At 58.0% G+C, this 25,528-nt stretch overlaps 1 protein-coding gene across 6 annotated transcripts in view; it reads right to left on the bottom strand.

Annotated features, from left to right (window-relative positions):
• Window positions 1-25,528, bottom strand: part of RBM19 (RNA binding motif protein 19) — a 131,513-nt gene that overhangs the window by 10,609 nt on the left and 95,376 nt on the right. For 2 of the 6 annotated variants that reach the window (XM_072952878.1, XM_072952879.1), the window contains exon 24: window positions 15,967-16,079. In XM_072952878.1, the coding sequence (XP_072808979.1) occupies window positions 15,982-16,079 (98 nt within the window). In that variant the 3' untranslated portion in view covers window positions 15,967-15,981. The other 4 variants (XM_072952873.1, XM_072952874.1, XM_072952875.1 and 1 more) reach the window with 4 other exon arrangements.

The raw sequence follows: 25,528 nt of genomic DNA on the forward strand, positions 1-25,528 counted from the left end.
ACGGGCACATGGGCCCCGCTCACACAGTACAGACAGGCGTTATTAATAAAAATCTGGCTCGGAGGGGGTTCTCAACAGAAGTACTTCGCATTCGAACACAGCCCCGAGAAAGGAAAGATGGTCGGACTCCGGCTTAACGAGCACCCCAATCGGCAGAAGTCTGTAGCCAAACCACACTTCGGGGGGATAAACCAGGGGGCAAAGCTCTGCTTTAAAAGAGCTGGAACAGAGAGTCTCTGTATCGTTCGCTGCCTGGTTTGCAAAATAAATGTCCAAAGTGGAATCCCTATGCCGAGAATATTTATGTATTTGGCGAATACTCACACTGGGTCCGGGCAGGGGCTGGGGCTAGTATCTGTAAATCACTCTCTCCCCGGAGCTCTTCCTGTTCATTTCACATTTGTGTTGGTGGGGGCAGGGCGCCGTGCTGGGCGCATTTATTTCTCTCACCCGCCTCCTTCCCGGGGCCGGGTCTCCATCCCCGCGAGCCTCGGCTGCAGGTTTAACTGGGCTGTGGAACTGCTCAAGGGGAAAATGAGAAACTACCCCGTGTTTCAGGGCAGGCAGTGGGCTGGGCTTCCCGACTCCGATGGCCAACCGTCACCACCCCCACGGAGCTCGAATAACTGGAAGCTCCCCTCTCGGGACTGGGAGGCACCCACGGAACCCACACCGAGCTTCCCTGCCGCTCAGAGGCCCCGAGGCCCACTTGAGATGCAAATGACAATTAGCAGCAGCAGCAGCAAGTCGGGGCCGCTATTCTCCAAGGCCCCTCGTGAATATCGCCCGTCTCTGCAGTTTCGACTGGGGAATCGGAGCTGACCCGGCATTTGCTTAAGGATCAATGGGACTGAGAATCCTCACACAGGTAACACGAATCACCACCCGCCCCTACAACGCTGCTGTTCACTGAGCACTTACTGCCGGCCAGGCGCTGAGCTGAGGCCTCGTGAGCTTCCCCTCAGCTCGCCCTCACAAGGACCCGGTGGCATTGGTAGATGACCGTCCCTGAGCCCATGTGCGGGTGGCCCCCTCCCACTTCCGGTGCCCTCTCCTTGCTCTGATCTCCAGCCCTTCTCTCTGCCCGACATTGCTTTGCAGGTATGTTGTGGACGGCCCCAGGCTTGTTTGTGATGAAGGCAGGCGACCTCTTCACCTCCCTGGGTCAGAGCCTGCAGATTTTAAACTACCTGTTTACTGTGAATCAGGGCAAGAGCTGATGTGGTGGGCGGGCCCTGGAGGACGCGGACTACGTCTGAGCCAGCAGAGGCCACGGCTTGGGCTGGGCACACGGCCTTCAGAAGCCGAGGCTAAGCTCTGGATGACCAACCGCAGAGCTGAGTGTGAATGGCTTCCTTGTCCTTTGCACACGGGACACACAGACACACACACACACCCCATCAGAGCTGGGAGCCTCCTGTGTTCCCTGGCCGTACCCCCCATGACAGTCATCTCAGGCTGAACCATATGCTCCCGCCCAGCCTGCCAGCTCCGCGGGGCCGGGCTCTGTCTGCCCTCTTCCCCGTGGACGCCAGGACCCGGCTCGTGGAAGGCGCGAGTCGGTGTTCTGCTGAATGAATAAATGCACACTCTCTCTCACAGGCCTCGGCCAGCGGTCTGGGGCTCTAGGATGCATGTCAGAGAGACCTGACAGGAGCACCCCGAGCCTCAGTTTCCCCAACTGCAAAACAGGCAGTGCCCATGGGTTGCAGGGCTGTGGGAAGGATTCAGTAACTGATCATTGGACTTAATTTTGTCATGGAATCCCCAGGGCCAGAACTTAGCTCTCAGAGAAAGACAGCTGAGTCATGAGGACTCAGACCCAGCCCTGAGACTGTCACAGGTGTGCCTGGCGGGCTCCGGGTCTTCTAATATGATCCCCACATCACTCAAGTCCTTACTCTGGGTTGACCACCATCCCCGACGGAACTGACTGCCTTTAGAGACAGAACACTGGTCCTCACGGGGAACCCGAGGACCGATGTCGCTCCTGGCCCCACTGTGAGGACAGGGTGGGAGGGTGGACGCTGCTTCCCAGAATGGGTTTCGTCCTAACAATTAGGGACTGTGGCATCAAGGTGGCGCCACACCAGGAAAGTCAAGGATGCAGTAAGATGAATCCTTTGCAGAACTCCCGTTAGCTTTGGCTAAACATCCAGAGATCCAGAGGGGAGGGTAATAGCTCAGTGGTAGACTGTGTGCTTAGCATGCACGAGGTCCTGGGTTCAATCCCCAGTACCTCCACTAAAAAGAAAAAAAAATCCAAACACGCCTCTGGGTCCAAGAGAAAGAGGGTCAGACTCTGGCTACCAGCAGACTGCAGCCTGGCTGGAGGGAAGCTTCCAGCTCACAGGAATGGGTACGAAGGATGGCTCAGAGCCTTGCCATGGCTTTCTCAAATGAGCAAGGCTGTGTTCCGGCATCTGAGAGACAACACGCTGAGGCAGACATGGAGGGCTCGGGGTGGGGGGCAATCCTGAGTCAGCTGCCTGTTTCTAATCCTGGCTGACCCGGAGCTGTGTGATCTCGGGCAAGGCACCTAACCTCTCTGAGTTTCTGCTTCCTCACTGGAGACAAGGATGGCGATGAGGGTGCCCATCTCGTGGGATGGTGAAAGATTAAACGAGTTTACCTGTGGCTAGAGCAGTGATACCGATGGTAACTTATTGGGATGGTGGATGAACCAAGACTAGAATTGGGGAGGCCGAGGAAAGGAAGGAAGGACCCTCCCCCAATGCCCCTGGAGTGCAAGGGGCTTTATGTCTCTGTCAGCCTCCTGAGCCACCCTATGGATGGGGCCATGGCTCAGAGAGGGGCAGTGTCTGGCCTGAGTCACACAGCGGGGAGATCACTCCCCCAGGCCCGCTCACTGAGTCCTTGGAGGTGGGCGTTCCTGTCGTCCCCATTTTACAGAAGAGGAGACTGAGGCACAGAAAGGCCAGGCCACTGGGTCCTGAGGTCGTGGAGTTTGCCAGCAGTCGAGCTGGGATTTCAACCCAGCAGCTGGCTTTTCCCACTCAGCTGTACATAAATTATCCAGACTCCCTGACCTCAGGCTGTGGGGAGGGTGAGCGAGCCTGTCACCTATGGGAAATGCTCAGAACTCCCAGGACCAAGTCTTCCTCACCTGGGGTTGAGGGTCAGGCAACCCGCCTCTCCTGGGGTCTCTGGCTGGACCCCACAACTGTGGTCAGGAGACCCCCGAGAGAGCGGTTAGCCTGGCTCTCAGCTGGGGTCCCACACCCTCACTGCCAGCCAGACGCCAGGGTGGGCGCCGGCATCCCTGAAAGGCCGCATCCCCTCCCCCCGGCCCCTTCTACCTCCTCACATCGGGGCCTGCCCTCCAGCCACACGGCCCCCGTGTCCCCCAGCCAGAGCCTGCCTGCAGCTCCCTCGAGGGCGCTGGCTGCTGCTGTGAGGAACCCCTGCTCCCCAAGCTGTCTGGTGACCCTTCAAGGGAGGGAGCGGCCTCAGGCCACCTGGCCGGCTGCAGCCTTGCCGTCAGGATCCCCGATTCCGGTCACGTGGTGCGCACACCTGCCCGCCGCCGCACGCCACTGCCACTCTCCTTCCCCGGCCCCAGTTAGGGCGAAAGCCTCACTTATTAGTCAATCTGGAGCCCACTTACTGGGAATTACCAGGCCTGATTGATATTCATGAGTGGATACATCTGAAACCTTAGCTGGCTGCCACGTGACTTGGGCTGGGGGAGGTGGCCGCTCTGAGGACCCGGGGACCTGAGCGGCCCCGACAGGCAGTGGCGGCCCCCGGCTGACAGCCGTCCATACCCAGCAGTGGCCGGGACCAGGAGGCGCCAGCAGGGCTCTCACGTCTGCCTGGTGACAGAGAGTAGGGGCCGCCAGCCGGCATGGAGGGAGGCCAGCAGCCAGACGCCCCGGCTCCCACGGCTCCACCTTTGCCGCCTCTTCCCCTCTGCTTAGCTACCTCCCTCTCCCCTGCAGGTGGAGGTGCCCCCAGAGCCCCCAGCAGGGGTCAGCCCCCCCATCGTCATTCTCCTGGTGCACTGCACCATCCCGCACACACGCCACTGGGGCAGCCCGGCCTGCAGTCTCGTGTCCGGTGTCTGGGGCTGAGTTCCGTGGACACCAAGGCTTGTGTCCTCGGCTCACCATCCAGGGCCCGGTACAGGGCAGCATTCAGTAAGACTCAGTGGGATGAATGGTGCTTCCCATAGCCCGGGGCCTGGGCTGTGGCTCAGCGTCCACCTCCGGGGCTTGTATCACCCTGGGAGGGACTGTCCATCCTCCCCGTTTGCAGAGGAAGAAGATGCAGAGATTTGGGAACTTAGGAGGCAGAATCTAGGCTGGTGTGATTCTCAAGCCTGAGCTTCGGGGCTAGAGGGAGGAACTTAACCTCTCGCCTCCGAGGGGTTGGGCTTCTGGCAAGTACCCTGTCTTGAGGGTCCGAGGAGGGCTTTTGCTCCAGGCAAGATGCCGTGAAAGTAAATATCGATGGTCAGCTTGGAACGTACAAATGCTGACGGCACCCGCTCCCCACTCCCCCGCCCCTCTCCATGCTGAAAAACTGCTTTGCTGAGCAGGGGCTGAAAGCACAGAGATCGGTCTATATTCTACGAGGATCGGCTACTCAGCTGAACAGAAAAAAGGTGCGGGAACTGGGACTGCTTTCTAGGACAGTGGGAAGATGGAGTCTGGCCTCTCCAAGCAGGAACAAGGAGCATCTACTTGCAACTACCCACCCCACTAACCCCACAAAACGGGCACTTGCCAGCTGGGTGGCAGGGCCAGGCGAGGTGGTGCCACCTGTCCCTGGTTCAGGGCTTCCAAAGTCAGAGCAGGGAGGCTGAGGGATCGGAGAGGAGCCGGGATGCAGAGAAATGAGGCTGAATCCCAAACTCCGATTTCTAAATTCAGACGTTTCCCAGAAAAAACGGACTGAGTCTCGGTAACCAGGATGAAGGCGCTGGCTGCTGGAGAGCCCTGGGGCTTCTCTAGAGCTGGGGGGATGGGAACCACGTCCAAGGCACGGGCTGCTCAGGGCACTGGGGGTGGGGGTGGCTCCCCTTCCATGAGGAGGACTGGGGTTGATGCTGCCCTGCTGGAGGGAATCTGCCAGTGACCCCCAGGGAAGTTCTGGGGCCCGCCTGGCTGTGATGATTGCAGGACAAAGAGCACAGGCCCTTCCAGCAGGAGATCACCTGGGGGCGTGACGAGTGCCATCTGGGTCCCTTGGCAGCATGACCGCTCCTGAAGTGAGAAGACTCCTCGAGGGGGCTGGACTCACCTGACTGGCTAGGATGTTCCTGGTTTTGGCAGTAAGAGTCTCTGGATGGCCTGCTTCTCCAGAGGCTGGACCAGGGGCGACCTGGATTCCAGCAAACACCCAGGGGACCGCCCCCCCACCCCCCGCTCCCCTGCCTTGTGCATGCTATTGTGGACAAGCCCTGGTCCCTGCCCTCAAAGGCTCCCACCTGGGGACAGAGCACACACACTCTTTGCAGGAGGAAGTCCCGCGGCAGTGACGACCTTTGGAGGACCAGAGGGGGGCCCCTGAGTCTTGGGTGGCCGGGGGGAGGCACTGCTTAGAGGAAATGGTGTCAAGATGGGAAGGACGAGCGGGTAGGAACCAGCGGGAGGGGGCGGGGGAAGTGGGGGAGGCGGTGTCCGGATCATCGAGGCCAGGTGGGGGCTGGTGCTGAGATGGTGCCCAGGGAAGGGATGGGCGTGAGGTACGTTAAGACGTGCGGAACCCTGACGGCACTGCCTGATTTGCACCCCCTCCTTCCCCCACATCCATGCCCTTGGCTGGTCCCCTCCCTCACTGACTCTGGGCTCTATCAGGAGACTTCTTTGGCCAACGGGGCATTAAGCAAACCTGTCCTCGCGTGTAAGCAACAGAGCCACATGCTTCTCCGGAGACTTTCAGACATTGAGTGCCTGGGTCTTAAACCCCTTCAACAAATTCTTGGATTAAGAATTCATGGAAGCATATTTTTGGACCTTTGAACGCTGCTCATGTGGGGTTAAGTTCTAAAGTCGGCTCAAAAGGTAAAAATCAGGGACAGTCAAACTGATGTTGACAATGACCCCTGGCGGCAGCCTGACTGCAAGGTCTTCTGCTTCCTGCAGCAAGAGGACCTCCCTGTCTTCATGGGGCAGATGGCCTCCCAGGAGAAAGGCTCCTTCCTTGCATTCCCTGAAGGCAGGCTTGATCATGTGACTCTGTTCTGGCCAAAGGGATGCTGGCAGAAGTGACACCGGACAGTCCAGGCTGTGTCCCCGGAGGGCAGGGCAGGTCCTCTCCTGGTCCGTGCCCCTCCTGCTGGCCGGGTCCTGCACAGTGGGAGCCGTCCTGGGCTGTGTGATGACATAAGCCTGGAGGGCTGGCAAAGCTACAATTCAGAGGCTGCCGGTTCCCTGCCACCGTGCAGCGCCCCATAGCCCCGCTTACCTTCCCAATGTCACATGAGAGAAGTCAGCATCCATCTGATTTAAACCACTGAGCTTTGGGTCTGTCACTGTCCATCTGCAAGGCCACCACGGCTGGCTGTGTCCCTGGCTTTCGAGGGGGCTGCTGGTCTTTGGTTGAGCACCAGGTAAAGAAGCTGACTAGCATTTCAGGGTCACGAAAGATCTCCAGCAGGGACTGTTGCAGTGAGACACATACTGTGAGCGCTGGGCAACCGAACCCAAGAATGGAAATACTGGAGGGGGATTAAGGGCTCTGGAACAGCCCACTCAGCCCACATCCCAGCTCCTCTGGGGAGTACAGTCTGAGAAGCATTAAAGGAACCAGTGTTTCTGTCTTAGGTGGAGCCCAATGCTTCTCAAGCTCTGTTCCTTCTCCTAAGAAGTCAAAACTTGTGACTTGGGGCCGTGGCCAGTGTCTGTGCCTGGAGGGACGGGGGCCTGACTTGTCCCAGCACCTTCCTGGCGTGTCAGCCATGGGTGGCTTGCTTCAGACCTCAAGCCTCAGTTTCCTCACCTGGGCAATGAGAGTGACAGCCCCTGCCTTGTCTCAGCAGAGACTCCCCTCATAAATTGCAGGGCGACACAAGAGACATGGGAGGTGGCGGCAATATTATCGCCTGGAATCTTTTGGGGGGACCGGGAGAAGAGAGGGCTCCTGACAGTTCCCGGGGAAGGCAGGAGCAGCTGCCATCAGAAAATCTGCACAACTACAGAGAAATGTCTGCTGTTGGCCTGAGCCCAAGGATGGGGCGCTGCGGCCCCAGTGGATCATTTTCATGAAAGCTGCAATTAAGGGGAAGTGGGGTCTATTAAAGAAGGTGGAGGGGACGCAGCCCTGGCTTCTGGCGAAGCTCTAGTTGGATAGCAGGGCTCGTTTCATTTTGCTGCTGAGCCAGGAAGCCCTGGGCTCGGGGTGTGTGCTGGGGTGGTGGGTGATGGCCAGAGCCTGTTGGGGCATGGGGGGCACCCCTAAAGCTGGGGGGGGGGACGGGGTAACACAGTGAATGCAAGCGTACAGGGCTCGCTGGGTGGCAGGGACAGGAAGAGCACAGAACGGGGAGCAATGCCACAGTGTGACCCTGGGGAAGCCATGCCCCCTCTCTGACTCTGGCTTCCTGAGAGGTAAAATTAGAGGGGCTTGCTTTAGATTAGGGCTTGGCAAACTCGATGTAAAGGGCCAGACGGGAAATGTTTCAGGCTTTGCCGGCCACACATCATCCTCTATCCGAACTACTCAGCTTTGCTGCTGCAGCAGGAAGGTGGCCGTAGGCAATGTGTGAACCAATGGGCGTGGCTGTGTGCCAATAAAACTTTATTGACACAGACAGGCAGCAGCTGGATCTGGGCCACGGGCCGCAGTCTGCCAAGCCCTGGCTTAGATCATTCACATCCCTTCTTGACCACCTCTTTGTATTACATTCATGTTCTTAATCATTTTCTTTATACAAATCCACTATTTTTCACCTCCTCCTTGGAACTTGCAGAACCACAGGCTTGATAAACTAGCTGTATATTTGTAACACACACATGAACATAAACTCACATTAAAAAAAAGTCTGTAGGCTGCTATGTACGACTGAAATATGCAGTACACCAGAATTGGGCACAGCATTGTAAACTAACTATACTTTAAAAAAAAAGTCCGTGGGTTGTCTAAAACATCTTTTGTACCACGGAAGCCTGTGCACCGTGGTTCATGAGACATGTTTCGATCAGTGTTTCAAACCACTCACGTGCTGGGTTGGGGATGAACACGTGGGTGCCCGGCCTCGCACCCCGACTCTGAACAGAGCAGCCCTGCTTTGTTTTCTACACTTGGGTTTTGCATAATACTTTTGTTTAGAAAAAGGGGTCTTGTGGCCAAAAGAGTTTGGAAGCATCTAAAACTGGCTTCAAAATGAACTGGGCACTCGTGAGCTTTGGGCTAGGACATCCCAGCTCTGCCTGCCTGGGGCTGTGAGTCCCCACGCTGCTTCTTTGATTTTGTAAAGAAAAACAGACAATTTCCCACTATGCCTCTGGTCCAGCCCTCCCTTCCGAACTGGAGACACACGTCCGTCCGCCAGGAAGTGCTTCATCTCCACCAGACGGCTGACAGTCACCTCCAACTCAACGCCTTAAAAACTCAACTCCTGCTTTCCCTCTGAGCCAGCTCCTGCACTTGGCCTGTCTGAGCACATGCTGACTTCTTTCTTCCCGGGTAAGGTCCCAGACCACGGCACCGCATGGCCCACAGGCCCCCGAGGCTCCACCTTGGATACAGCCAGGACCTGACTGGCTGTCACCTCCTCCCCTCCACTGGTCGAAGCCATCACATCTCCCCTGGACTACAGCAAGAGCCCTGCCCCTGTGCAGTCAGGTCTCAACACGGTGCCAGCAAGAGCCTGCCCTGCTCTGTCCCAGGCCCCACCCAGCCCTCCTGGGGGCCTTGCTCCCCCGCCTCCCTCTCCCTGGCCCCGCCAAGCGGCATGCTCACTCGTCCCTTCCAGATGCCCCGTACAGAAAGCAGCCTCAGAGGACAAAACATCAGAGGAGACATCTGCTGGCTGTCTCCCCAAATTCCACTCAGACCGGGCGTGGCGTCCCCAGCCCCTAGGGCCAGGCCTGGGCCACACCAGTCTCAGCAAACATCTGTGGGGTGCATGCACCCGGGGGTTTTAGGTTCAGACCTTTCCTTGGGCTCTGCAGCAACACGGGCCCCCAGGGATGAAGCCACGGGCTCTGTCTTCGGGAGCCGACAGTCCTCTGGGAGTCTCAGGGACGCCCCATCGCCCCCACTCTCTACCCTGGAGCCCAGGATGCAAGGCAGTGCCTTCCACAGCCACATGGAGCCCCAGCATGTACCCGTGCACAGGGGATTTATGGCATTTGATGGTATTAAAAACAAAATCAAAAAGCACATGAGGGGTTCATGGCAAGCAGGTACGGAAGCAGGAAAAGCCTCAGCAGGGGAAAAATGATTGGGTGCCTTTCGTTCAAGCCACTCTGAGGTTAGGTTTTGAGTTCCGGCACACGCCGGTCTCCCTTCCTGAGCCTCAAGCGCCTCTTCTGTAGAATGGGGGCAGCAGCACCGCCCGCGGCGCAGGGGCGAGCAGAGGAGGGCGTGTTTTAACGCCGGCACAGGGCCGGGCTCCCCCGCCTGCACGTGCTGTCCCCGCTGTCCCGGCGAGATGGAGGCTGGGAACTCGGACTTCCCGTTCCCCAGAGCTGGGCACCAGTCCTGGTGGCAGCCCCTTGTGCTGTGTCACCTGGAGAATGTCGTCTGCCCCACTAAGGCTCCACTTCTGTGCATCCCATGAACTTATCTCCCACAGCTGCTGGGAGGATAAAGTGGGGAGCGTTCGTTCCTTCATCAAATATTTACCAAGCATCTCCCACCTGCCAGGCACAGGGGATGCGGTGCTGCACAGAACAGGCATGGACCCTGCCCTCCTGGGGCTTACAATCCAGGGAGGAAGGACAGACAGGAAACCACAACACAGACAACCATTCACAGCTGTGACAGGTGCCGGGAGGCGCTCAGGTGTTAGGGTTCGGGTATCTAAGGGGGGCCTGGCTTGTCCGGCAAAGGGCTCGGAAGAGCCAGCTAGGGGAAGGTAGCTATTTCAACGGCCAGGGCAATATGGGAGGACAAATTACTATTAAGCAAGGATTCTATTAATCTGTTACTATTAATACTGCTGAAATAAAATGATCACCTATTATTAGAGATGCTCAGCAAAGCAAGAGGGCCAGTGAGGCTTTTTCCGGGGGATGGGAGCGTGTGTTCCGTTTCTGCAAGGTGTGCCAAAGGGTTAAAGTCATTTTCATTAAAATTTAAATTTCAGCAGGCGCTCACTCTCCCTTTGCCGTCCTTTGAACGTTTGACTGGCAACCATTTCATATTTCAATCTCGGCAGAACAAATTGAATTAGATGTTGAAACCAAACTCAGCTCTGTTCACCAAAGCCTGCATGCTCAGCTTGCACTAATCCTTTCCTAGATGCTGCGGAGCACAGACGGGCGCTGGGAGGGACGGGCCCTGCCACAAAAGACAAAAGAGCCCAAGCAGGCGGTAGAAGGAAAGGAGGAAAAACACGGGGGCAAAGGCCGCTGGAAATTGTCTTCTGTCTGAAGCACGGGTCTCCAAGCCCGGGAGACAGACCCCGGTGTGGATCCAGGGTCCCTGTCCTTGCATCCCGGGTACCCAGTGCGCTGCCGAGCACACAGGGACGCCTAGTATTTGATGAATGAGTGAGTGAGTGAATGAATGAAGGGAGGTGAGGATTGGTGGCTGCTGGCTTTGAGGATTTACTCCGCCAGCCTCTCTCTGCCTCTGGCCTGGGCCCTTTCCCCCTCTTCTTTCCGAGAAGCCACAAGATGCCTGGGGCCCTCCCAGGGTCAAGGCGCTTCCACTGAGATCTGAGCTCACTCTGGTCTCACCATCCTCCATGCCAGCCCCCGCACAGTGTGCAAACCGAACGGAGGGGCCAGCTCGTGTTCTTCCGGAGGAAGGAGGCAGACCTCACGCCCAGGGATCCACCCACGGCCGAGGGCCTTGGCCGGCAGGGCGCTTATGAGGACCGTCTCTAAAAGGCTCGGGTCTGTGCAAGGAGCAATGGGGTAAACCACGTGCCTGCTTGGCCCGCTCTGGGGCTGCTGGGCAGAGGGCACCCCCTCCAGGCTGCCTTCCTGGATACAGGGACTCCTTTCCACCATGACCCACCTCCTGGTGACTCCCAGTTCTGCCTGTGCCTCCGGGGGAGGAGGGGGTGCCCAGCAGGCCTGTCGTGTACACGCCAGGGTCTGACTTCCTTGGGCATTTCCCGGGGGTAGCCTCATAAGCTTTCCTATTTGTTGAATAGTAATAATAATGAGGCCGCCAATGACCGCCACCACCATTGATTCAGCGTTCACTAGATACAGAAGTCTGCTAAGCGCCTTCCCTCCATGAGCTCCCACTTAGCCTTTACAAAAACCCCCTGAGGCTGCAATTCTTCTTCCACCCATTTTAAAGACAGGAGAATCAAGGCAGGAGATGCCAAGACTTTTGCCACAGGTCACGAAGGCAGTGGGTGGTGTTGCTGAGATCACAACCCAGGCCTTCCTGGAATCAGGGCCTGTGCCCTTCTCCTCACTGTATGTCACTGCCGCTCACCTCTGCCCTCCCGCCTGACCACCTGTCCCCCTCCCACACTGACGGGGACCCTCTCCCATCCAGAGGTGTCGGCGAAGCACCCTCCCCACCAGGCCGGGGCCTCGGCTGCCTCTCCTCCTTTGCCAAGCCCCGCCCCGCCCAGCCGCGCACACTCGCTCCGCTCCCTCCTCAGGGGTCTCATGCCCTTAGCTCGCCACCCCCTACAAGCCTCTGCAATTCCCGGGGCTCCATTTGCTCAGCTTTCTGGGGCCCCAGTTGCACAATCCAACCAAACCCCCATCCTCCCAACTCTGCTGCCCTCTCTTCCTCCCCGAGGTCACCGCCGAGCCCCCCTTCCCACCAGCTCCCTCCGCTTCCTGGCTGTGCCTGACAGGCCATTAGTTCCATGCGGGGATTTCAGGTGGGGAGCTCATTACACAGGAGCTGGAGGGGCGGACAGGCAGAGGCCAGTGGGTGACAACACCCCCCAATGGGGGCCCTCGGGGAGGCAGTGGTGTTACCAGAGTCCAGGGCTCCCGGGACAGGGGGAGGGGGAGGAATGCCCTGGCTTCTCGGCTCCGCCAGCCCCCAGACGCCCGCTGCTGCTCACCTCTGCCCAAACCAGAAGCTGTGGGCAGGAGAGCCCAGGAAAACACCTGCAGGAGTCAGGCCCTGAGGGTCAGAGCAGGCAGGGGCTGGCCGTCCGGTGCACAAGTCGGGTTCCAGCTCCCGACTCTGGGAACTGCCCGCTCCAGGTCTCCCCTTGCCACCCAAGCCCCACTCCTGAACACCTCGAGCCCAGAGGCCTCGTCCAGGTGCAGGGCCCCCCGGCTCTCGGCATCCCCTGTCCTCTCCTGGGCGCCTGCTCTGGTCCAGCCCCCATCACGTGCTCTTCCTAGCTCTCTCCGGACCGTTTGGGGGTCACAGATGCCTTTGAGAAGGGGTGAGCCTGTCTCCTGGCCCGGCTCCCGTCTACACGAGGATCAGAAGGCCACCCTTCCTCAGCCATGACCTCTGTGTCTTATTTCTGGAACTCCTCTCCTAGGTCTTCTGGCGGTTTGAGGCCATGGACAGCCTATCATCACTCAAACTCAACTGAAGCCCCCTCCCTGAAAGCTCCTCCGTGCCCCATTGCCCTGGTGACAGTGTCCATCAGTCTCCCCACTGCCTTGACACAAAGGCCCGGAGTCTCCCCAGTTCATCCAGCACAAACTGGACGGATGCTTCTCTCCTAAAATGCTTTCACGCAGTACTTCTTCCTCAAAGGGCCGTCTTTCCCAGATGGGCCCTGCTCTGGGCCAGGCTAAGTACCTGGCTTTATTTTATTGTTACCGAGCTACACTTCACTTCATTTCAGAGTAACAGCAATAATGAAGGGGATAATGACAAATAAGAATGCTGCTAGCTTTAATAGCTCCTGTTAAAAGAGTTGCTTTCAAAGGCGTGAGGACAGGGCTCGGGACAACTGTTCCAACTCCAGGCCATCCCCTGCGCCAGGTGCAGTGGCTGAAAGGGACAGGATCATCCGAGGAGGGTTGTGGGGCCGGGGGCCGGGTCTGAGAGAGGAGCTGAGTGTGTTTCCTCCGGGTAAGGTGGCCGGAGGCTGTCTCTCTGAGCGAGGGAGGAGACCTTAAACCAAGATCTCAAAATGGCAGGGCTGCGGGAGGAAACTGTCAGGGAAAAAGTGGGGGGAAGGTGTCCCAGGCAGAGGAAAGCGCAAGTGCAAAGGCCCTGGGGTGGGACTGTGTTGTAAAGGTCAGGGAACAGTACATGAAGGGCAAGGGCAGGGTCAGATGAGGGAGAGCCTTCCTGTCTCAGTGAAGAGTGTGACTTCATTCTAAGTGTGCATGTGAGGCCAGGCAGGGGGCGGGCTGAAGGGTTTTAAGCTACAATTGCTACGATCCAGTCCATGGGTCCCGCTGGAGCCCTCTGGCTGCATGGAGAACGCAGTGCTCCTGGGTGTGGGTGGAGTCCGCTTCCTGCTCTGTGACAGCCAGGTGTGGCATGAAGGTGGGATGACTGGGAGCCCCAAGATCTCTAGGGGAGTTGAAGTGGTTGCTCCTGTTTGGTTATGGGTGTGATCCCTCCACCCAGTGAGCCCCCGGGGGTAGGGGTGCAGAGGCCAGGCTGGGGAAGGCAGGAGGGAGGGAACGGGACATGGTCCCCCTGCGAGCGGCTGGGGGCTCTCCCTCCTGTCACAGCCTCAGGCCCTTAGCTTCCCACCCCCCTGGATCCCCTGCTGGTCCTGAGCTTCCCCTGGGCTCGGCCTGCTGCCTGCCTGCTTTTTCTTTTGGACACCGGGAATGCAGTAAAGCACGAATGAAGGTCAAAGACAGACCAAGGCCCTGGGGTCAGACAGAGTCACATCCTGCAGGGTCGGGAGTTCTCTGGGCCTCATAACACCCCAGCGATGGAGGTGCTGTTCCTCCCACTTTAAAGATGAGAAGACTGAGGGTAAGTCACTGGCCCGCCCTCGCGAGGCTAGTGAGTGGTGGATGGTTACCAGGAACCCAGGGCCCGAGCTGGCGCACCGACCCCAGGAGGTGGCGAATCCTGCTCTGGGGACGTTCTAGTGCTGTCACCTGGGTCAGTGAAGCAGGTGCCAGTGTTGCCTCCTTCCTGCCAGGCCCACGGTCTGGATCTTACTTAACCAGATGAACCCGCATGGCCCTTAACAGGCCAAGCAGTGGAGAGGGAGGGGCGGACCCCAGCCCTGTCGTCTCTGAGACTCACGGCAACTTGGGAGGCTGGTCACCTGAGGGCCTCCGTCCAGAGCTGTGGTCTGACGTCGGTGGGATGCCCTACTGATGCAAACTGGGGGTGAGCCGCGCTGGGTCCATGCCTGTCACTTCCATCAAGTCCCAGGGATGCGCCCGGACTGACCAGGGAGCACCTGCCCCACAGGGACGATGCTGCTGCTCGCAGGGCTGTCAGCGCTGTGCAGCCTTGCTTGGATTCCAGGCCACTCCGAAAGCTGCTTGACGTGGACTGGAACCTCCTCCCAGAAAAACATACAGACCAAATTTGACGCACATCCCTGGGCTCCGACTCAGAGCCCCCTCCAGCTGTCCCAAATGAAGAAGTAAACAAAAATGCTGGTGAGCATGTGCTCTGGGCTTTACTTGGAGTGACTGATGCAGTCCAAGCACGGTCTCTGAGGTAGGCACAAGATCGCCCCCATCTTAGAGAAAGAGAAGCTGAGGGTCAGAGGGGACCTTGCTGGTCCAAGGCCAGACAGATGGGGACGGCCGGGCTGGGATTCAGACCCAGGGCAGATGGGCTGTAGCTCTTTCCTCCTCATCGTCCTGTCTCCTGGCGTGCGCTGGGCACAGATCTCCAGGCGGGAGTAGATGTGGGCATATGGGTGCCCCAAGTCTGGGATAAGCCTTGGGACACTGCTTGCCAGGGCCGGGGACTGCCTTGCACCTCACGGGGCCCCCAGCCCGTGAGCAGAGGGTGTCCGCCGTTAGTGACACAGCTGAGCTCAACCAACGAGCCTGGCATCTGGGCTCAGAGACTGGTGCTTCGTGATGGCTCTGGTCAGTGCAGACGGAGGATGCTCTGGTGACTAACCCAGGGCTCACGGTCCCACGTGGCGGGGATGGGACAGGACTGAGGCCACGTCTGAGGCTGTGGGCAGTCCCTTGGGCAGACGAGGTGGGGACTCCAGCTCAGCAGCCCTGTGGTGAGGGGGGAGCAAGAACGGAAGCTTCTGGAGCCGGCCTTACACGCTCGGCGCGGTGCCTGGCGTTCCTCAGCGGTTACTGCTTCTCCTTCTCTCTAAAGCCCTGTGCAGCGGCAACCAGTCAGTGAGGAGGAGGCTGCGGCCCGGCAGGTTAGGTGACTCGGCTGGGGTCCCCAGAGCGCCCAGCTCCATACAGCTGCCTTCACCGGGGTCACTGTTCCCGGGTTGGCGGCACTGGGGCACAAGCCCCGACGTCCCTCCGTACCCCGGCCTTCCCACCTGCAGGATGGGGCCCCGTCTGCGTCTCAGGGCTGCTGGGAGCAGGAGGAAGTGGGAGGACTCATGTGAGAACAGCCAACAGCTGGGCTGGATGCGGCGGAGGGTGGGGAAGCGGGAAGCGGTCTGTGGCTGCTTCCAGGTCCCCGTGCTGGGCGAGGGACTCCCCGGGCGGCTGCGCCCTGCCTGCTCTCCGGCCCTCCAGTCCCGGGCACACAGCAGGTGTGGTCAGCGTTTGCTGGCGCTTGCCAGGCGTCCAGGGCCTGGGATGCCCAGGCAGTGGGCTAAGGCGACTGTCCCCCCGACCTTGGACCGGCGGAGGGTGGGGCTGCCTGCTGCTCCCGCCCCGCCAGGCGGCGCTGCCCCCGGCCCCCAAGATGGGGAGCACAGAAGCCGGAGCGGCTGTCCCCCGTCCCCGGGGCCCTGGAGCCACGTACCCGCTCGGTGCCAGCTCACAGCTGAAGGGTTTGCTCCTCGCCGTCATTCTCACTGTCTTCCAGCTGCTCCAGGATCTCGTCCAACACCACAGACCGCTTTTTCTTCGGGGGCTCTGTGGGAGCCCAGATGGCAAGAGAGGAGAAAAGAACAGCAGAGAGGGTTGGGAGGCAGGAAGAGAGAGATGACAGAGCGGGAGGGAGCGGGGAGGGAGGGAAGAGCAAAATGGGGAGGGGGCCGGGGGGAGAAATTGGAGAATGGAAGAGAGGGGAGTGGTGATGAGAGACCGGAGTGGAGACACAGACATGGAGGAGAGGGACACAGAAATGAGACAAGAAATGGGGGGAGGGAGAATCAGAGGATGAGGGACAGGAGGGATGAAGGACAGGGGATGAGAAAACAGGGAGAGAGATAAATACTGAGGCTCAGTCTCCAGCTTCACCACTCCCAGCCCCCCGAACGCTCCTATTCTGTCGGCCACCCCGTCCCCACCTTCCACCCACCCAGGAAAGGGCTCCATGTAGAAAGGGAGGGGGGAAGACCCCTCCCAGCAGGCTGGAGGTTAATGAAGCTCTGCCTGGTGTCGGGGGAGCCACAGCCTCCAGAGAGGCTGAGTCAAGTGAGAGCTGGGGAAGCGAGCGGAAGCTGCCCTGTCTTCTGGGCACGACAGACTCTTTAACAGTATCGTGGGCGGCTGGCCTCCAGCAGGTGTCCAGGAAAGGCAGGGTGACTAGGTGCTCAAGGATTCCAGAGGAGGCATGGAGGGAATAGCAATTAGAGGTGGCCTTCGAGAAGACGGGCTATTTGACTTGGGCTTTGAAGGGTTCAGAGGAGTTCTCTGTGAGGCGATGGGGATGCAGAGGCACAGTGTGGAAGAGAGTTGTGGGTTCAGCAAAATAGATTTCCTCTGGGCCCCAAACGCTATCGACTGTCTACTCTGTGCTTCGGATCGCCATCTTCTCAACAATCCCACAAGGAGGCATTATTATTACTTCTCACTGGTGAGGGAACTGGGCACAGACAGGTTTAGTCTAAGGGCACTCGGCTAGGAAGTGGTGAAGGCAGGATCTGAGTCCAAGCCACACCAAAGCCCACAGTCTCTCCACTTCTCATACACGTCCCCAGCGCTGCCCAGAGAGCTCAAGGGAGACAAAGGGAGGCTGGAGAGGGTGCTGGTCCCCTCGGACCTCCAGGAAGGGAAGGGGGTGGGGGCAGGTTAGGCTCTGGGGTGAGACTGATTCTGTCAGTCCCTCTGCTAGTCTAACCACTCATTAATGGTCAGCCTCACCCCCAGACAACACTGGGCCTGTATGGAGGCCGCTGGAGATGTCCTAATCTCCTCTCCTTCCCTGGCTTGAACAACACCTCTGCTGTGAAGTCCTTCAGGTGGAACAAATCACCCTGTGACCCTTGGCCATCATCTCCCCATTGGGCTGGGGGCTCCCTGCAGGCAGGGGGGTCTCCCCAGAGCCCAGCCCACCATTTGCCCTCAAGACGGAGAATCTCAGGTCTCTTTCAGGTGGTCCTGGGCAAGTGGCTTGGCCTCTTTGAGGCTATTTCTTCATCTCATTCCTACGAAGCTGCCCCGACACTGGCCCATCTCTTCTCTGCGCTACCTGCCTGACCCAAGCACTCCCGCCTTCTCACCGGACTCCCTGTTCTGCCTTCATCCTTACGACCATCTATTTCCCACACAGCTGCCAGAGAGATCCTTCCAGAACAGGTACTGCTGCTCCGGGAGCTCCGCATGGCACAGGGAGGCAATCCCGGGGCATCGCCTGGCTGGCCCCTCCCCAGGCCTGTGAAGTGCACGGCCACCTCGAGACCTCCACCCTGGTGGCACCAGACCCCCCTTAGCTTATGCCTGCTTCTAAGTTCCCTCCTCAGAGAGAGTCCCCAGCCACTGTCTCCAGGACCCCCATCTCCAGCCCCCTCCCGGCTTCGTAGCACTTCACACCTCCGACACACAGCAGTTTCTTTGCTAGGGGACAGAGCTGTCCCACTCATGGCCATGCCCCTGCCTCAGCACACTGCCTGCTACCTAGTGGGAGCCCAGGGGCCTCTGTCTAACAAGGGGATGATGAGCGGGGTGCGAAGAGGGCACACGGTGGGGCTGGCCCCCCAGCGAGGGTGAGGAGGTGTGGGAGGCGCTCGGAGCCTCGGGCTGGGCATCCTATGGGCATCCTAGTCATCGTTGCCGTCAGTCATGAGCAGGGAGAGGGGACGCGATGGGCTGGGACAGGGGCGGCCGCCCGCGGCGCAGACACTCACTTCCCTCCCTCCATCCCTCCCTCCTCGGTGTTCTGTTCCCTCATAATCGCTGGGCTCTGGAGGTGCACAATGGCCTCTGGAAATTGAATTTGTAGGCAGGTAATAGGAGCTGGGAAATAGAAGAGCAGCAAAATCGGGCCTGTGGGCCTGCCACTGTCGCCCCTCCCGGCCGCTAACAATGGGGTGGGGGCTTAGCTCCTGGGACAGTGGGTCCCTCCTCCCCTGGGCCAGGGCTGGCCTGGGGTCTGAGGGGAGGCCAGTGGCATGAGACGTGCCAGGGTGGGAACGTGCAGCACCCACGCTGCCCCACGGGCGTTTGGCTCTTTAAACGCCCGTGAAATGACTGACAGGAAGGAGAGAGCCTGGTGCTGGGCCGATTCAGAGGAAGGTGGGCCCTGAGCAGGCACAGGGGGTAGGGCAGGCAAAGGCGGGGAAGAAGAACAGGTTTGGCAGCCTTTAAAGCAGTGAGGCCCAGCTCCCAGAGGAGACTGAGCCCATGGGGCTAGGTCCCACGACAGTGGTGGGGCGAGGAAGTCCTTAGCGACCTAGGGCAACTCCAGGGCCCTGAAAGCCAGACAGTCTGAGGTCCCAGCTCTGCCACTTAACACGCAGTGAACTTGCGTGGGTCACTTCAGCTCTCTGGGTCTCGGCTTCCTCATCTGTACGGTGAAGGTGGAGACAGGACCCATCCATCTCCCGGGGAGGTGGTGAGGATTCGTGAGTTCATGCACCAGCCTTGCACCCTCAGTACAAGTGGGGCTGGCGTACTGGCTCAGGCTGGGCCCCCAGCGGGCCCCCCCGGAGCACACGTCGGGCCTGGTGTCCCCACCAAACAACACCTAGCACCCCTCGCCGGCTCTGCCCGCACGTGGCGCGCCCTGCCTGCCAGGAACAGCTGCTGAAATCCCATTTCCCTGACATCAAAAGCCTCAGTGGGTTTTCACCAAACAAACATAATGCAGCACTGGAGAAAGGTGTAAAATAAATAAACGAAACAAGCTGTGCGTTTTCTTTCAGTATTACAGCTGTACCCGAAGATAAACAACAAGTGAATGTCACCAAACATCAATACCCGAGAAATTAACTTGACAAAAAGCTCAGCCGTCCCCCAACAACCCCCCAGTCCTGCCCCCCTCCCCACCACCCTCCAACCACCATTTTGCATTTCTGGAGTTCCTATCTAATGATTTTATTTTTCAATTAATTCCTTGACAGAATGCCAGCCCGCGTCTCTCTCCTGTCCCTGGCTGGCACTGTCGCCCTGCGTGCACAGGCGGGCGGAGAGAGGCGCGAGCGGGCGGGTGGGGGGCTGTCGGGAGGACAAGAGAAAGCACTTCACGGGGTTTTGTTCTGGAGGCAGAAGTTGAGGAAAGGCAGAGGAGGAGGGGCGGTGGAGAAGAGTGTGGCTGGTCCGGGGAGGAGGGAACTCTGAAAGGAACCCTGACAAGAGGCAGGTGTGACCACCCGGGATGCTGGGTTTGGAGCTGATGGCGTTGCTGGCTGGAGCCGGGCTGCTGGGATCAGATGGAAGCCGGCTGCTCCCCGCTGGGCCACCTGAGGCCAGGGGCCTCCCCTCTCTGTGCTCAGTCTTGGCAGTTACTGGAGGCCCTGACAACAGTGCCCTGCACGCAGTAGGCACTCAGTTAAGGTGAGCCATCCTTGCTGTCATTAATGGACGCTGTTACTGAGAGCACGTGGGCAGGTCACTTCCCTCCTCTATAAACTGGGGACAGCAGTACCAGCCCTGGACAACCGCAGTGGTCGCCGTGGGTGCCCCATCCCGGCAGCCATCTTCAGAGTAAGTGGGCAGCTCTGGGACACGTTAAGGGCTCCCCACCCGCAGGCCTAGGGGTGTCTCTGGCCACAAGGGCACACATGGCCAGGGCACGGAGCAGGCCGGCAGTGTCAGGGATTTAAGCCCCCTGGAGAAATGTCCCAGCCCCCTCGACTCCCAGGGGACTGTTCTGAGGGGTGTGCTGCACAGTGGCGCCTGCTCATCGCACCCCCCGGCCTGGCCGAAGCAGGGCCTCACGTGGCGGGTTCACTGAAGAGCATCTAGATTTGCTGACATCATTTAACGTTAAAAAAAAAAATTAGTTCTAACATGTAAAAACAGGAAAGGCTACACAAGAATCTCCATTTCTAGTTTCTCCTGAATCTGGCTGATCTGGCCACACTGGGCCAATGTCCCCACCTAAGGGTAACCAATGCACTGTGTGCTAGTTGCCCATGGAGACGGAAGACTGCATTTATTTTGGTGTTTTCTGCCTGTTCCAGGAGGGCCCTGAGCTTGCTACTCCCCGAAACAAAGGGCAGGTGAGGCCTGCGCAAGCAGAGGGGCCAGGTGCAGCTCTCTCCCCAGCTTGTCCCTCGAGGGGAGAGGAAGGAGGTTGGAGTGGAGAGTGGAGGGCGAGATTCCAGGTTGGAACAAGGCCCCACAACCTTCAGACTCAGTGGCCTGCTGTCCCAGGCCACGGGGGACACAAGCAACCTGTGACCCCCACCCCTGGGGACATTAGGGTGCTGGAGACACTAGGCGTACACAATGTGAGGGGCCAGCACCCCCTTCCTCCTGACTCACAGCCCCTGCGGGCAAGATCCCCAGGCCCTCAGATGGGTCTGCACCCAGGGGCTGTTTACAGCAGGCACACACTTGATGCTCACAGGATAAAAGGCACTCAGCCAGGCACCTAAGGTCAAATGAGTGGCGCTAATGGGTACAAGAAGGCTGTTTCAGGGATATGCCTTTTCAAAACACAGCTGGTCCAGCTAGAAACTAGGTGTGACCTGAAAGCCCTTTGCTCAGAGCCAGCAGGTGGGAGACTGGGCTCTGGACCCTCTGCCACCTGAGGGATTTAAGGGAGCTGCTTAACTCCATTCCTCAGTGTTCCTATCTGTTAAATGGGGCCTCGGGACTCAGGTCCAGCTCTTCGGGCCCCAGGCAGCACGCTGGGTGTGGACTTAGACATCCCACGAGCTGGGTGATGTTACTCCCCATTTTTTAGGTGCAGAAGCAGCCATTCTAGGACTTTAGGGAAGACTCCCCCAATGGGGACTTGAGCTCAGATCAGGCTGGTCCTGGGGCCTTCCTGTCACACACGCATGTGGTCCTGTGTCTCAGCTGCCCGCCCTGCAGGGGGAGACACCAGCCCAGATGCCTCGGAAGGAACTCCTCAACAGGAAAGGTATGAAATAGACTGAGGCCACGTGGTTGGCAGCACCCACCTGACTGCATCAGCCATTTTCCCAAGAGGCTATTGATTCCCACCCCATGGCCCGGTAGAATCATCTAGGAAACTGGATACCTGGACCCCACCCCCAGAGGGTCTGATGTCAGTGGCCTAGGGTGGGCACTGGCTACAGAGCCTGTTGTGACGACTGCTGTCATTAATCACGGTGCTAAGGACTCTGGCCCCCTTGAAGCAGGGGACCCTGGTACAGCCAGCAGGTCAGCCTTTCTCTGCTCTGGGTGTCCTGGGCAGGACGACAGAGGAGTTTCAGGCGGCTGAACTGGCAGCTCGCCATCCAGCGGGGTTGGTGAAGGCTCCTGGCCTGGATTATCGTGGATTTAGCCCATGGTAGGGCCGTGGGGCTGGGCTAAGCCTGGGGGCTTTGGGGCTTGGTCCTGCATGTGTTTGCATTAGTTACAGATGTGGAGCAGCCTGTGTGGACTGGGGAGGCAGGGGAAGGTGACTCATTGCAGAGGAAAAAAGAAAAAGAAACCAGGAAAGGCTGGAAGGTGTCCCCGACTCTCCTGTCTCAGGCCTGGGGGGGGGGCCTTCCCTCTTCTAGGGGCTTGGTTGACAATAGCTGTCTCTTCCTCTTCTCTTGGGATAGGCCTTGGGTTGGGAGTAGAGGCTAAGAGGAAAGAATCGGTAGCACTGTCTCAAGGGCCAAGCTAGGATGCTGTCTGCACCAGGATCTGTAAGTGGGAAGGCCTGAAGGGGCCAGGTAAAGATGTGAAGGAGATAAACAGTCTGGGTGGGTGACTATAGGGAGGACTGTGGACTGCGGCAAATGAAAAAAAAAAAGGCCTATGTACAGGACGAGGGGTAGGCAGACCTGATTTCTAAAGAGAGGCCAGAATCTCGATTTTTAGATCAAATCCTCTGATACAAAAATAGTGGTGACTAATTTAAAAAACATCTTTTTTCTTCTTCTAGGCAAAGATAAAGATCTGGGGCTGTCCTCAGCCGATGGCTCACCAGCGTGGCCTCTGCTTTATTCTCTCTCTCCTCTGTCTACAAAACCCCACTAGTTTCACTCGTGGTCATGAAGCAGTAATAACAACCTCGCCGTCTGTGTGTTTTCCTTGGGTTTCTCAGGCCTGGACCAGCCTACAGTTCAGAAACAAACCCGGCCCACCCCCTGCTGCCAGCCACAACCCTGGAAGCAAGTCCACCCTCCTCCTGCCCCTATTTCCAGCACTCTGGTCCCCAGGTCCCGGATTCCTCGTCCAATCCGGGCCCAGTCCCTTCCCCTCCCAAGTTGCTCTGAAATTCTCCTCCTGTCAGTTTAATTCCGTGATCGATGAGGAAGAGCAGGAGAAATGGCCCGGCACAGCTGGTTTCCCCGTTAGCCCTAGCAGGGATTCCTGGCCTCGCTGGCGACGGCTGAGTGAAATGTTTGCAGAACGCAGAGAACACAAGTCAATAACAATTTAGCTGGATTGGGAGCAAGTACCTTCCCCGCACGGACAGCATCTCCCAGGGGAAGGGGAACAGAGTATGTAGGATATTGCTGGAGCGCTTGGAAATATTTCCAAAACACCACTCAAAGAGGCTTGGGACACGGGGGTGGGAGGAGGGAGGAGGGGGGTGACTCGGAGGACACCTGCTCCAGCTTGCTTCACGCCCCTCCGGCCTCCCCAGCACCTCTGCAGGGAGGAACTTTCAGCTCTCTGAACGTGGCTCCCTCCCCACAGCCCAGCCATTTCCACTCTTGCTAGCAGCTGCCACCTAGGAGCCACCTTGACCAAGACAATTTCTGCTTCTTGATTTTTCTTCTCTCCAGTTCTGCTTCCACCAGCTGGGGTGTGTGTGAGAAAGAGTAGGTCTCCGTTCCAATTTCAGTCTCTCTCCTGGTGCCGCCCACCAACACGGCGGGGAACCGGAGAAAGAACAAAATTCAGCACCCTGGACAGGGGCGGCAGCCCGCTTCCAAGGAGGTGGCGGGCACACCTTTGCTACAATCTGGGACAGTCCCCCCTCACCTGCTGGAGACTTTGACACCTCTGGAGGAAGGTCTGCTACAGCGAAGCCTTAAGGAGGGAACTACAGGCACCCAAACGGAGGAATAAAAACCTGGGCGAGGAGGGCTTATAGGCATGTCCTGTCACCGGGTAGCTGGAAAGACCCAAGGCAGAGGGATATTTTGAATAATAAATTCTGTGACTTCACATACTTGCTTGAACTTTCCTGACTGTGATTTTTTAAAGCCCGATGATTATGTTTTCACGGCCAAGATCAAGGAGGCATATTTGCAAGGGCTGGCGTAGGGATAACAGGCTCTCCTGGTCCCCGATCTTTTGAAAATGTTCTGTCCTATGAATGATTAAGTTATGGAAGGGGGGAGGGTTTGGGGAACCGTTGTAGGCTTTAAATATCATCTGTATGCTGATGACTTCCAAATTTATATCTCAGCCCAGGCTTCGCCCCTGAGCTCCGAACTCATAGATCTATCTGCTTGACATCCCACGGGGAGCCCTAATAGATGTCTCAAACCCGACGTGTCCAGATCACCCCCACTCCCTACCTGCTCTTCCCAGCCGCCTAGGCCTCATCATCACGCGGCACCGCCACCCTCTGAGTGGCTGTTGGCTCCGAGCAAAAATCTCCATATTGGCCTTAATTCCCCTCCTGCCTTCCAGAAGCAAGTCTGGCTAGCTCTACTTTTACCCCATATGCTCAATCCACCGGCCTAATTCCACCACCGCCCTGGCTTGGGGGGACAACTGTAGTGGGTCCTGCTTCCATTGCTGCCCATTTACAATGCACGTCCCACGTAGCAGCGAGGATGAGTATGAATCAGGCCATGGCACTCTCCCCTTTAAAAATCTTCGAAAGACCTCCCACTGTACCTTGAATAAAAGCCAGGCTCCCTGCCCTGGCCCACAAGGCCCCACCAGGGAGCCCTGCTGGCCTCTCCAGCTTTGTCTCCAACCAGTCGCCACCCTGGATTTATTCTCTGGCTGCAATGGCCTGCTATGAGCATGCTTCTGCCCCGGGGCCTTTGCCCCTGTGGCTCCCACTGCCTGGAATGTTGGGCTGGCTTGCTCCTTCCCATCACACAGAAGTCCTGACTCCGCGGGAAGACTTTTCCCAACCACCCTACTGGGACTCTCTCCTCCCCCTCGCCTTTCTCAAGGAGGAGATGGTGTTCTTTCTCATTTCTTCCGCAGGGCTCGCGATCATCAGCACTTTCTTGTTATTTACTTCTTCTTTTTTTTTTTTTTATCATTTATCTCTTCCACTCAAATGCCAGCTCCATGAGGGCAGGGACCTTCTCTTTTGTGCACTGCTCTGTCCTCAGGGCTGAGTAAGGCTTGGTAAGCGGGAGATCAATGAAGGACTGAGTGAATCAATGAATAAATGAAGTGGGAAGCAAAGCAATGGGGTCTCCGTTCCAGGAAAAGGTGGAATGCTTATGCAGAGGGCTCTAGCTGGGGGGATGACGGTATGGTTATGATGCCTCTAAAACCGTACAGTCTGAGAAAGGGGGGGTTATACCGGAAGAATTAGCCACCCGTGGCTTTAGATAAAAGAGGGCCAGCCATTTCACAAGCCCTAGGGGCTGTAAACTTTTCCTGTAAAAGGGGAGACAGTAAATATCTTAGGGCTTTGCAGGTCTTAAGGTCTCTGTCACAACTACTGGACTCTGCCCTTGCAGTGGGAAAACACAGCTTGAGACACTATGTGAAAAACATGCATGGCTGTGTTCCCCCCAAAAACCTGTCTTTACAGAAACAGACTGCAGGCTGGATTTGGCTGTAATTTGCAATGATGGCCCTACCTGTACCAGGAGCCCAGATCTGATCAAGGGGGGCACAATTTGGAATTAAGGAACTGCTGGGGATCTATGGAGTGGTGAAATAGGGTAATCTGCCCTGTATGTGCAAAGCTGTGTCCCTTCAGGCAAGTCCCTAGACCTCGCTGGGTTTCAGTTTGCACCTCAGAAAACTGGGAACAGCACCTTTCTCCAGGGGGTTGCGAGGCTAAAGTGAGACTGAGTATACGAAGCCACCTGGCATTGCCCTCTGCACACAGTAGGTGGACAAAGCTCTCTCCCCCTCTT

The sequence above is a fragment of the Vicugna pacos genome, chromosome 32, assembly GCF_048564905.1.
Source record: "Vicugna pacos chromosome 32, VicPac4, whole genome shotgun sequence".
NCBI classification, from domain to species: domain Eukaryota; kingdom Metazoa; phylum Chordata; class Mammalia; order Artiodactyla; family Camelidae; genus Vicugna; species Vicugna pacos.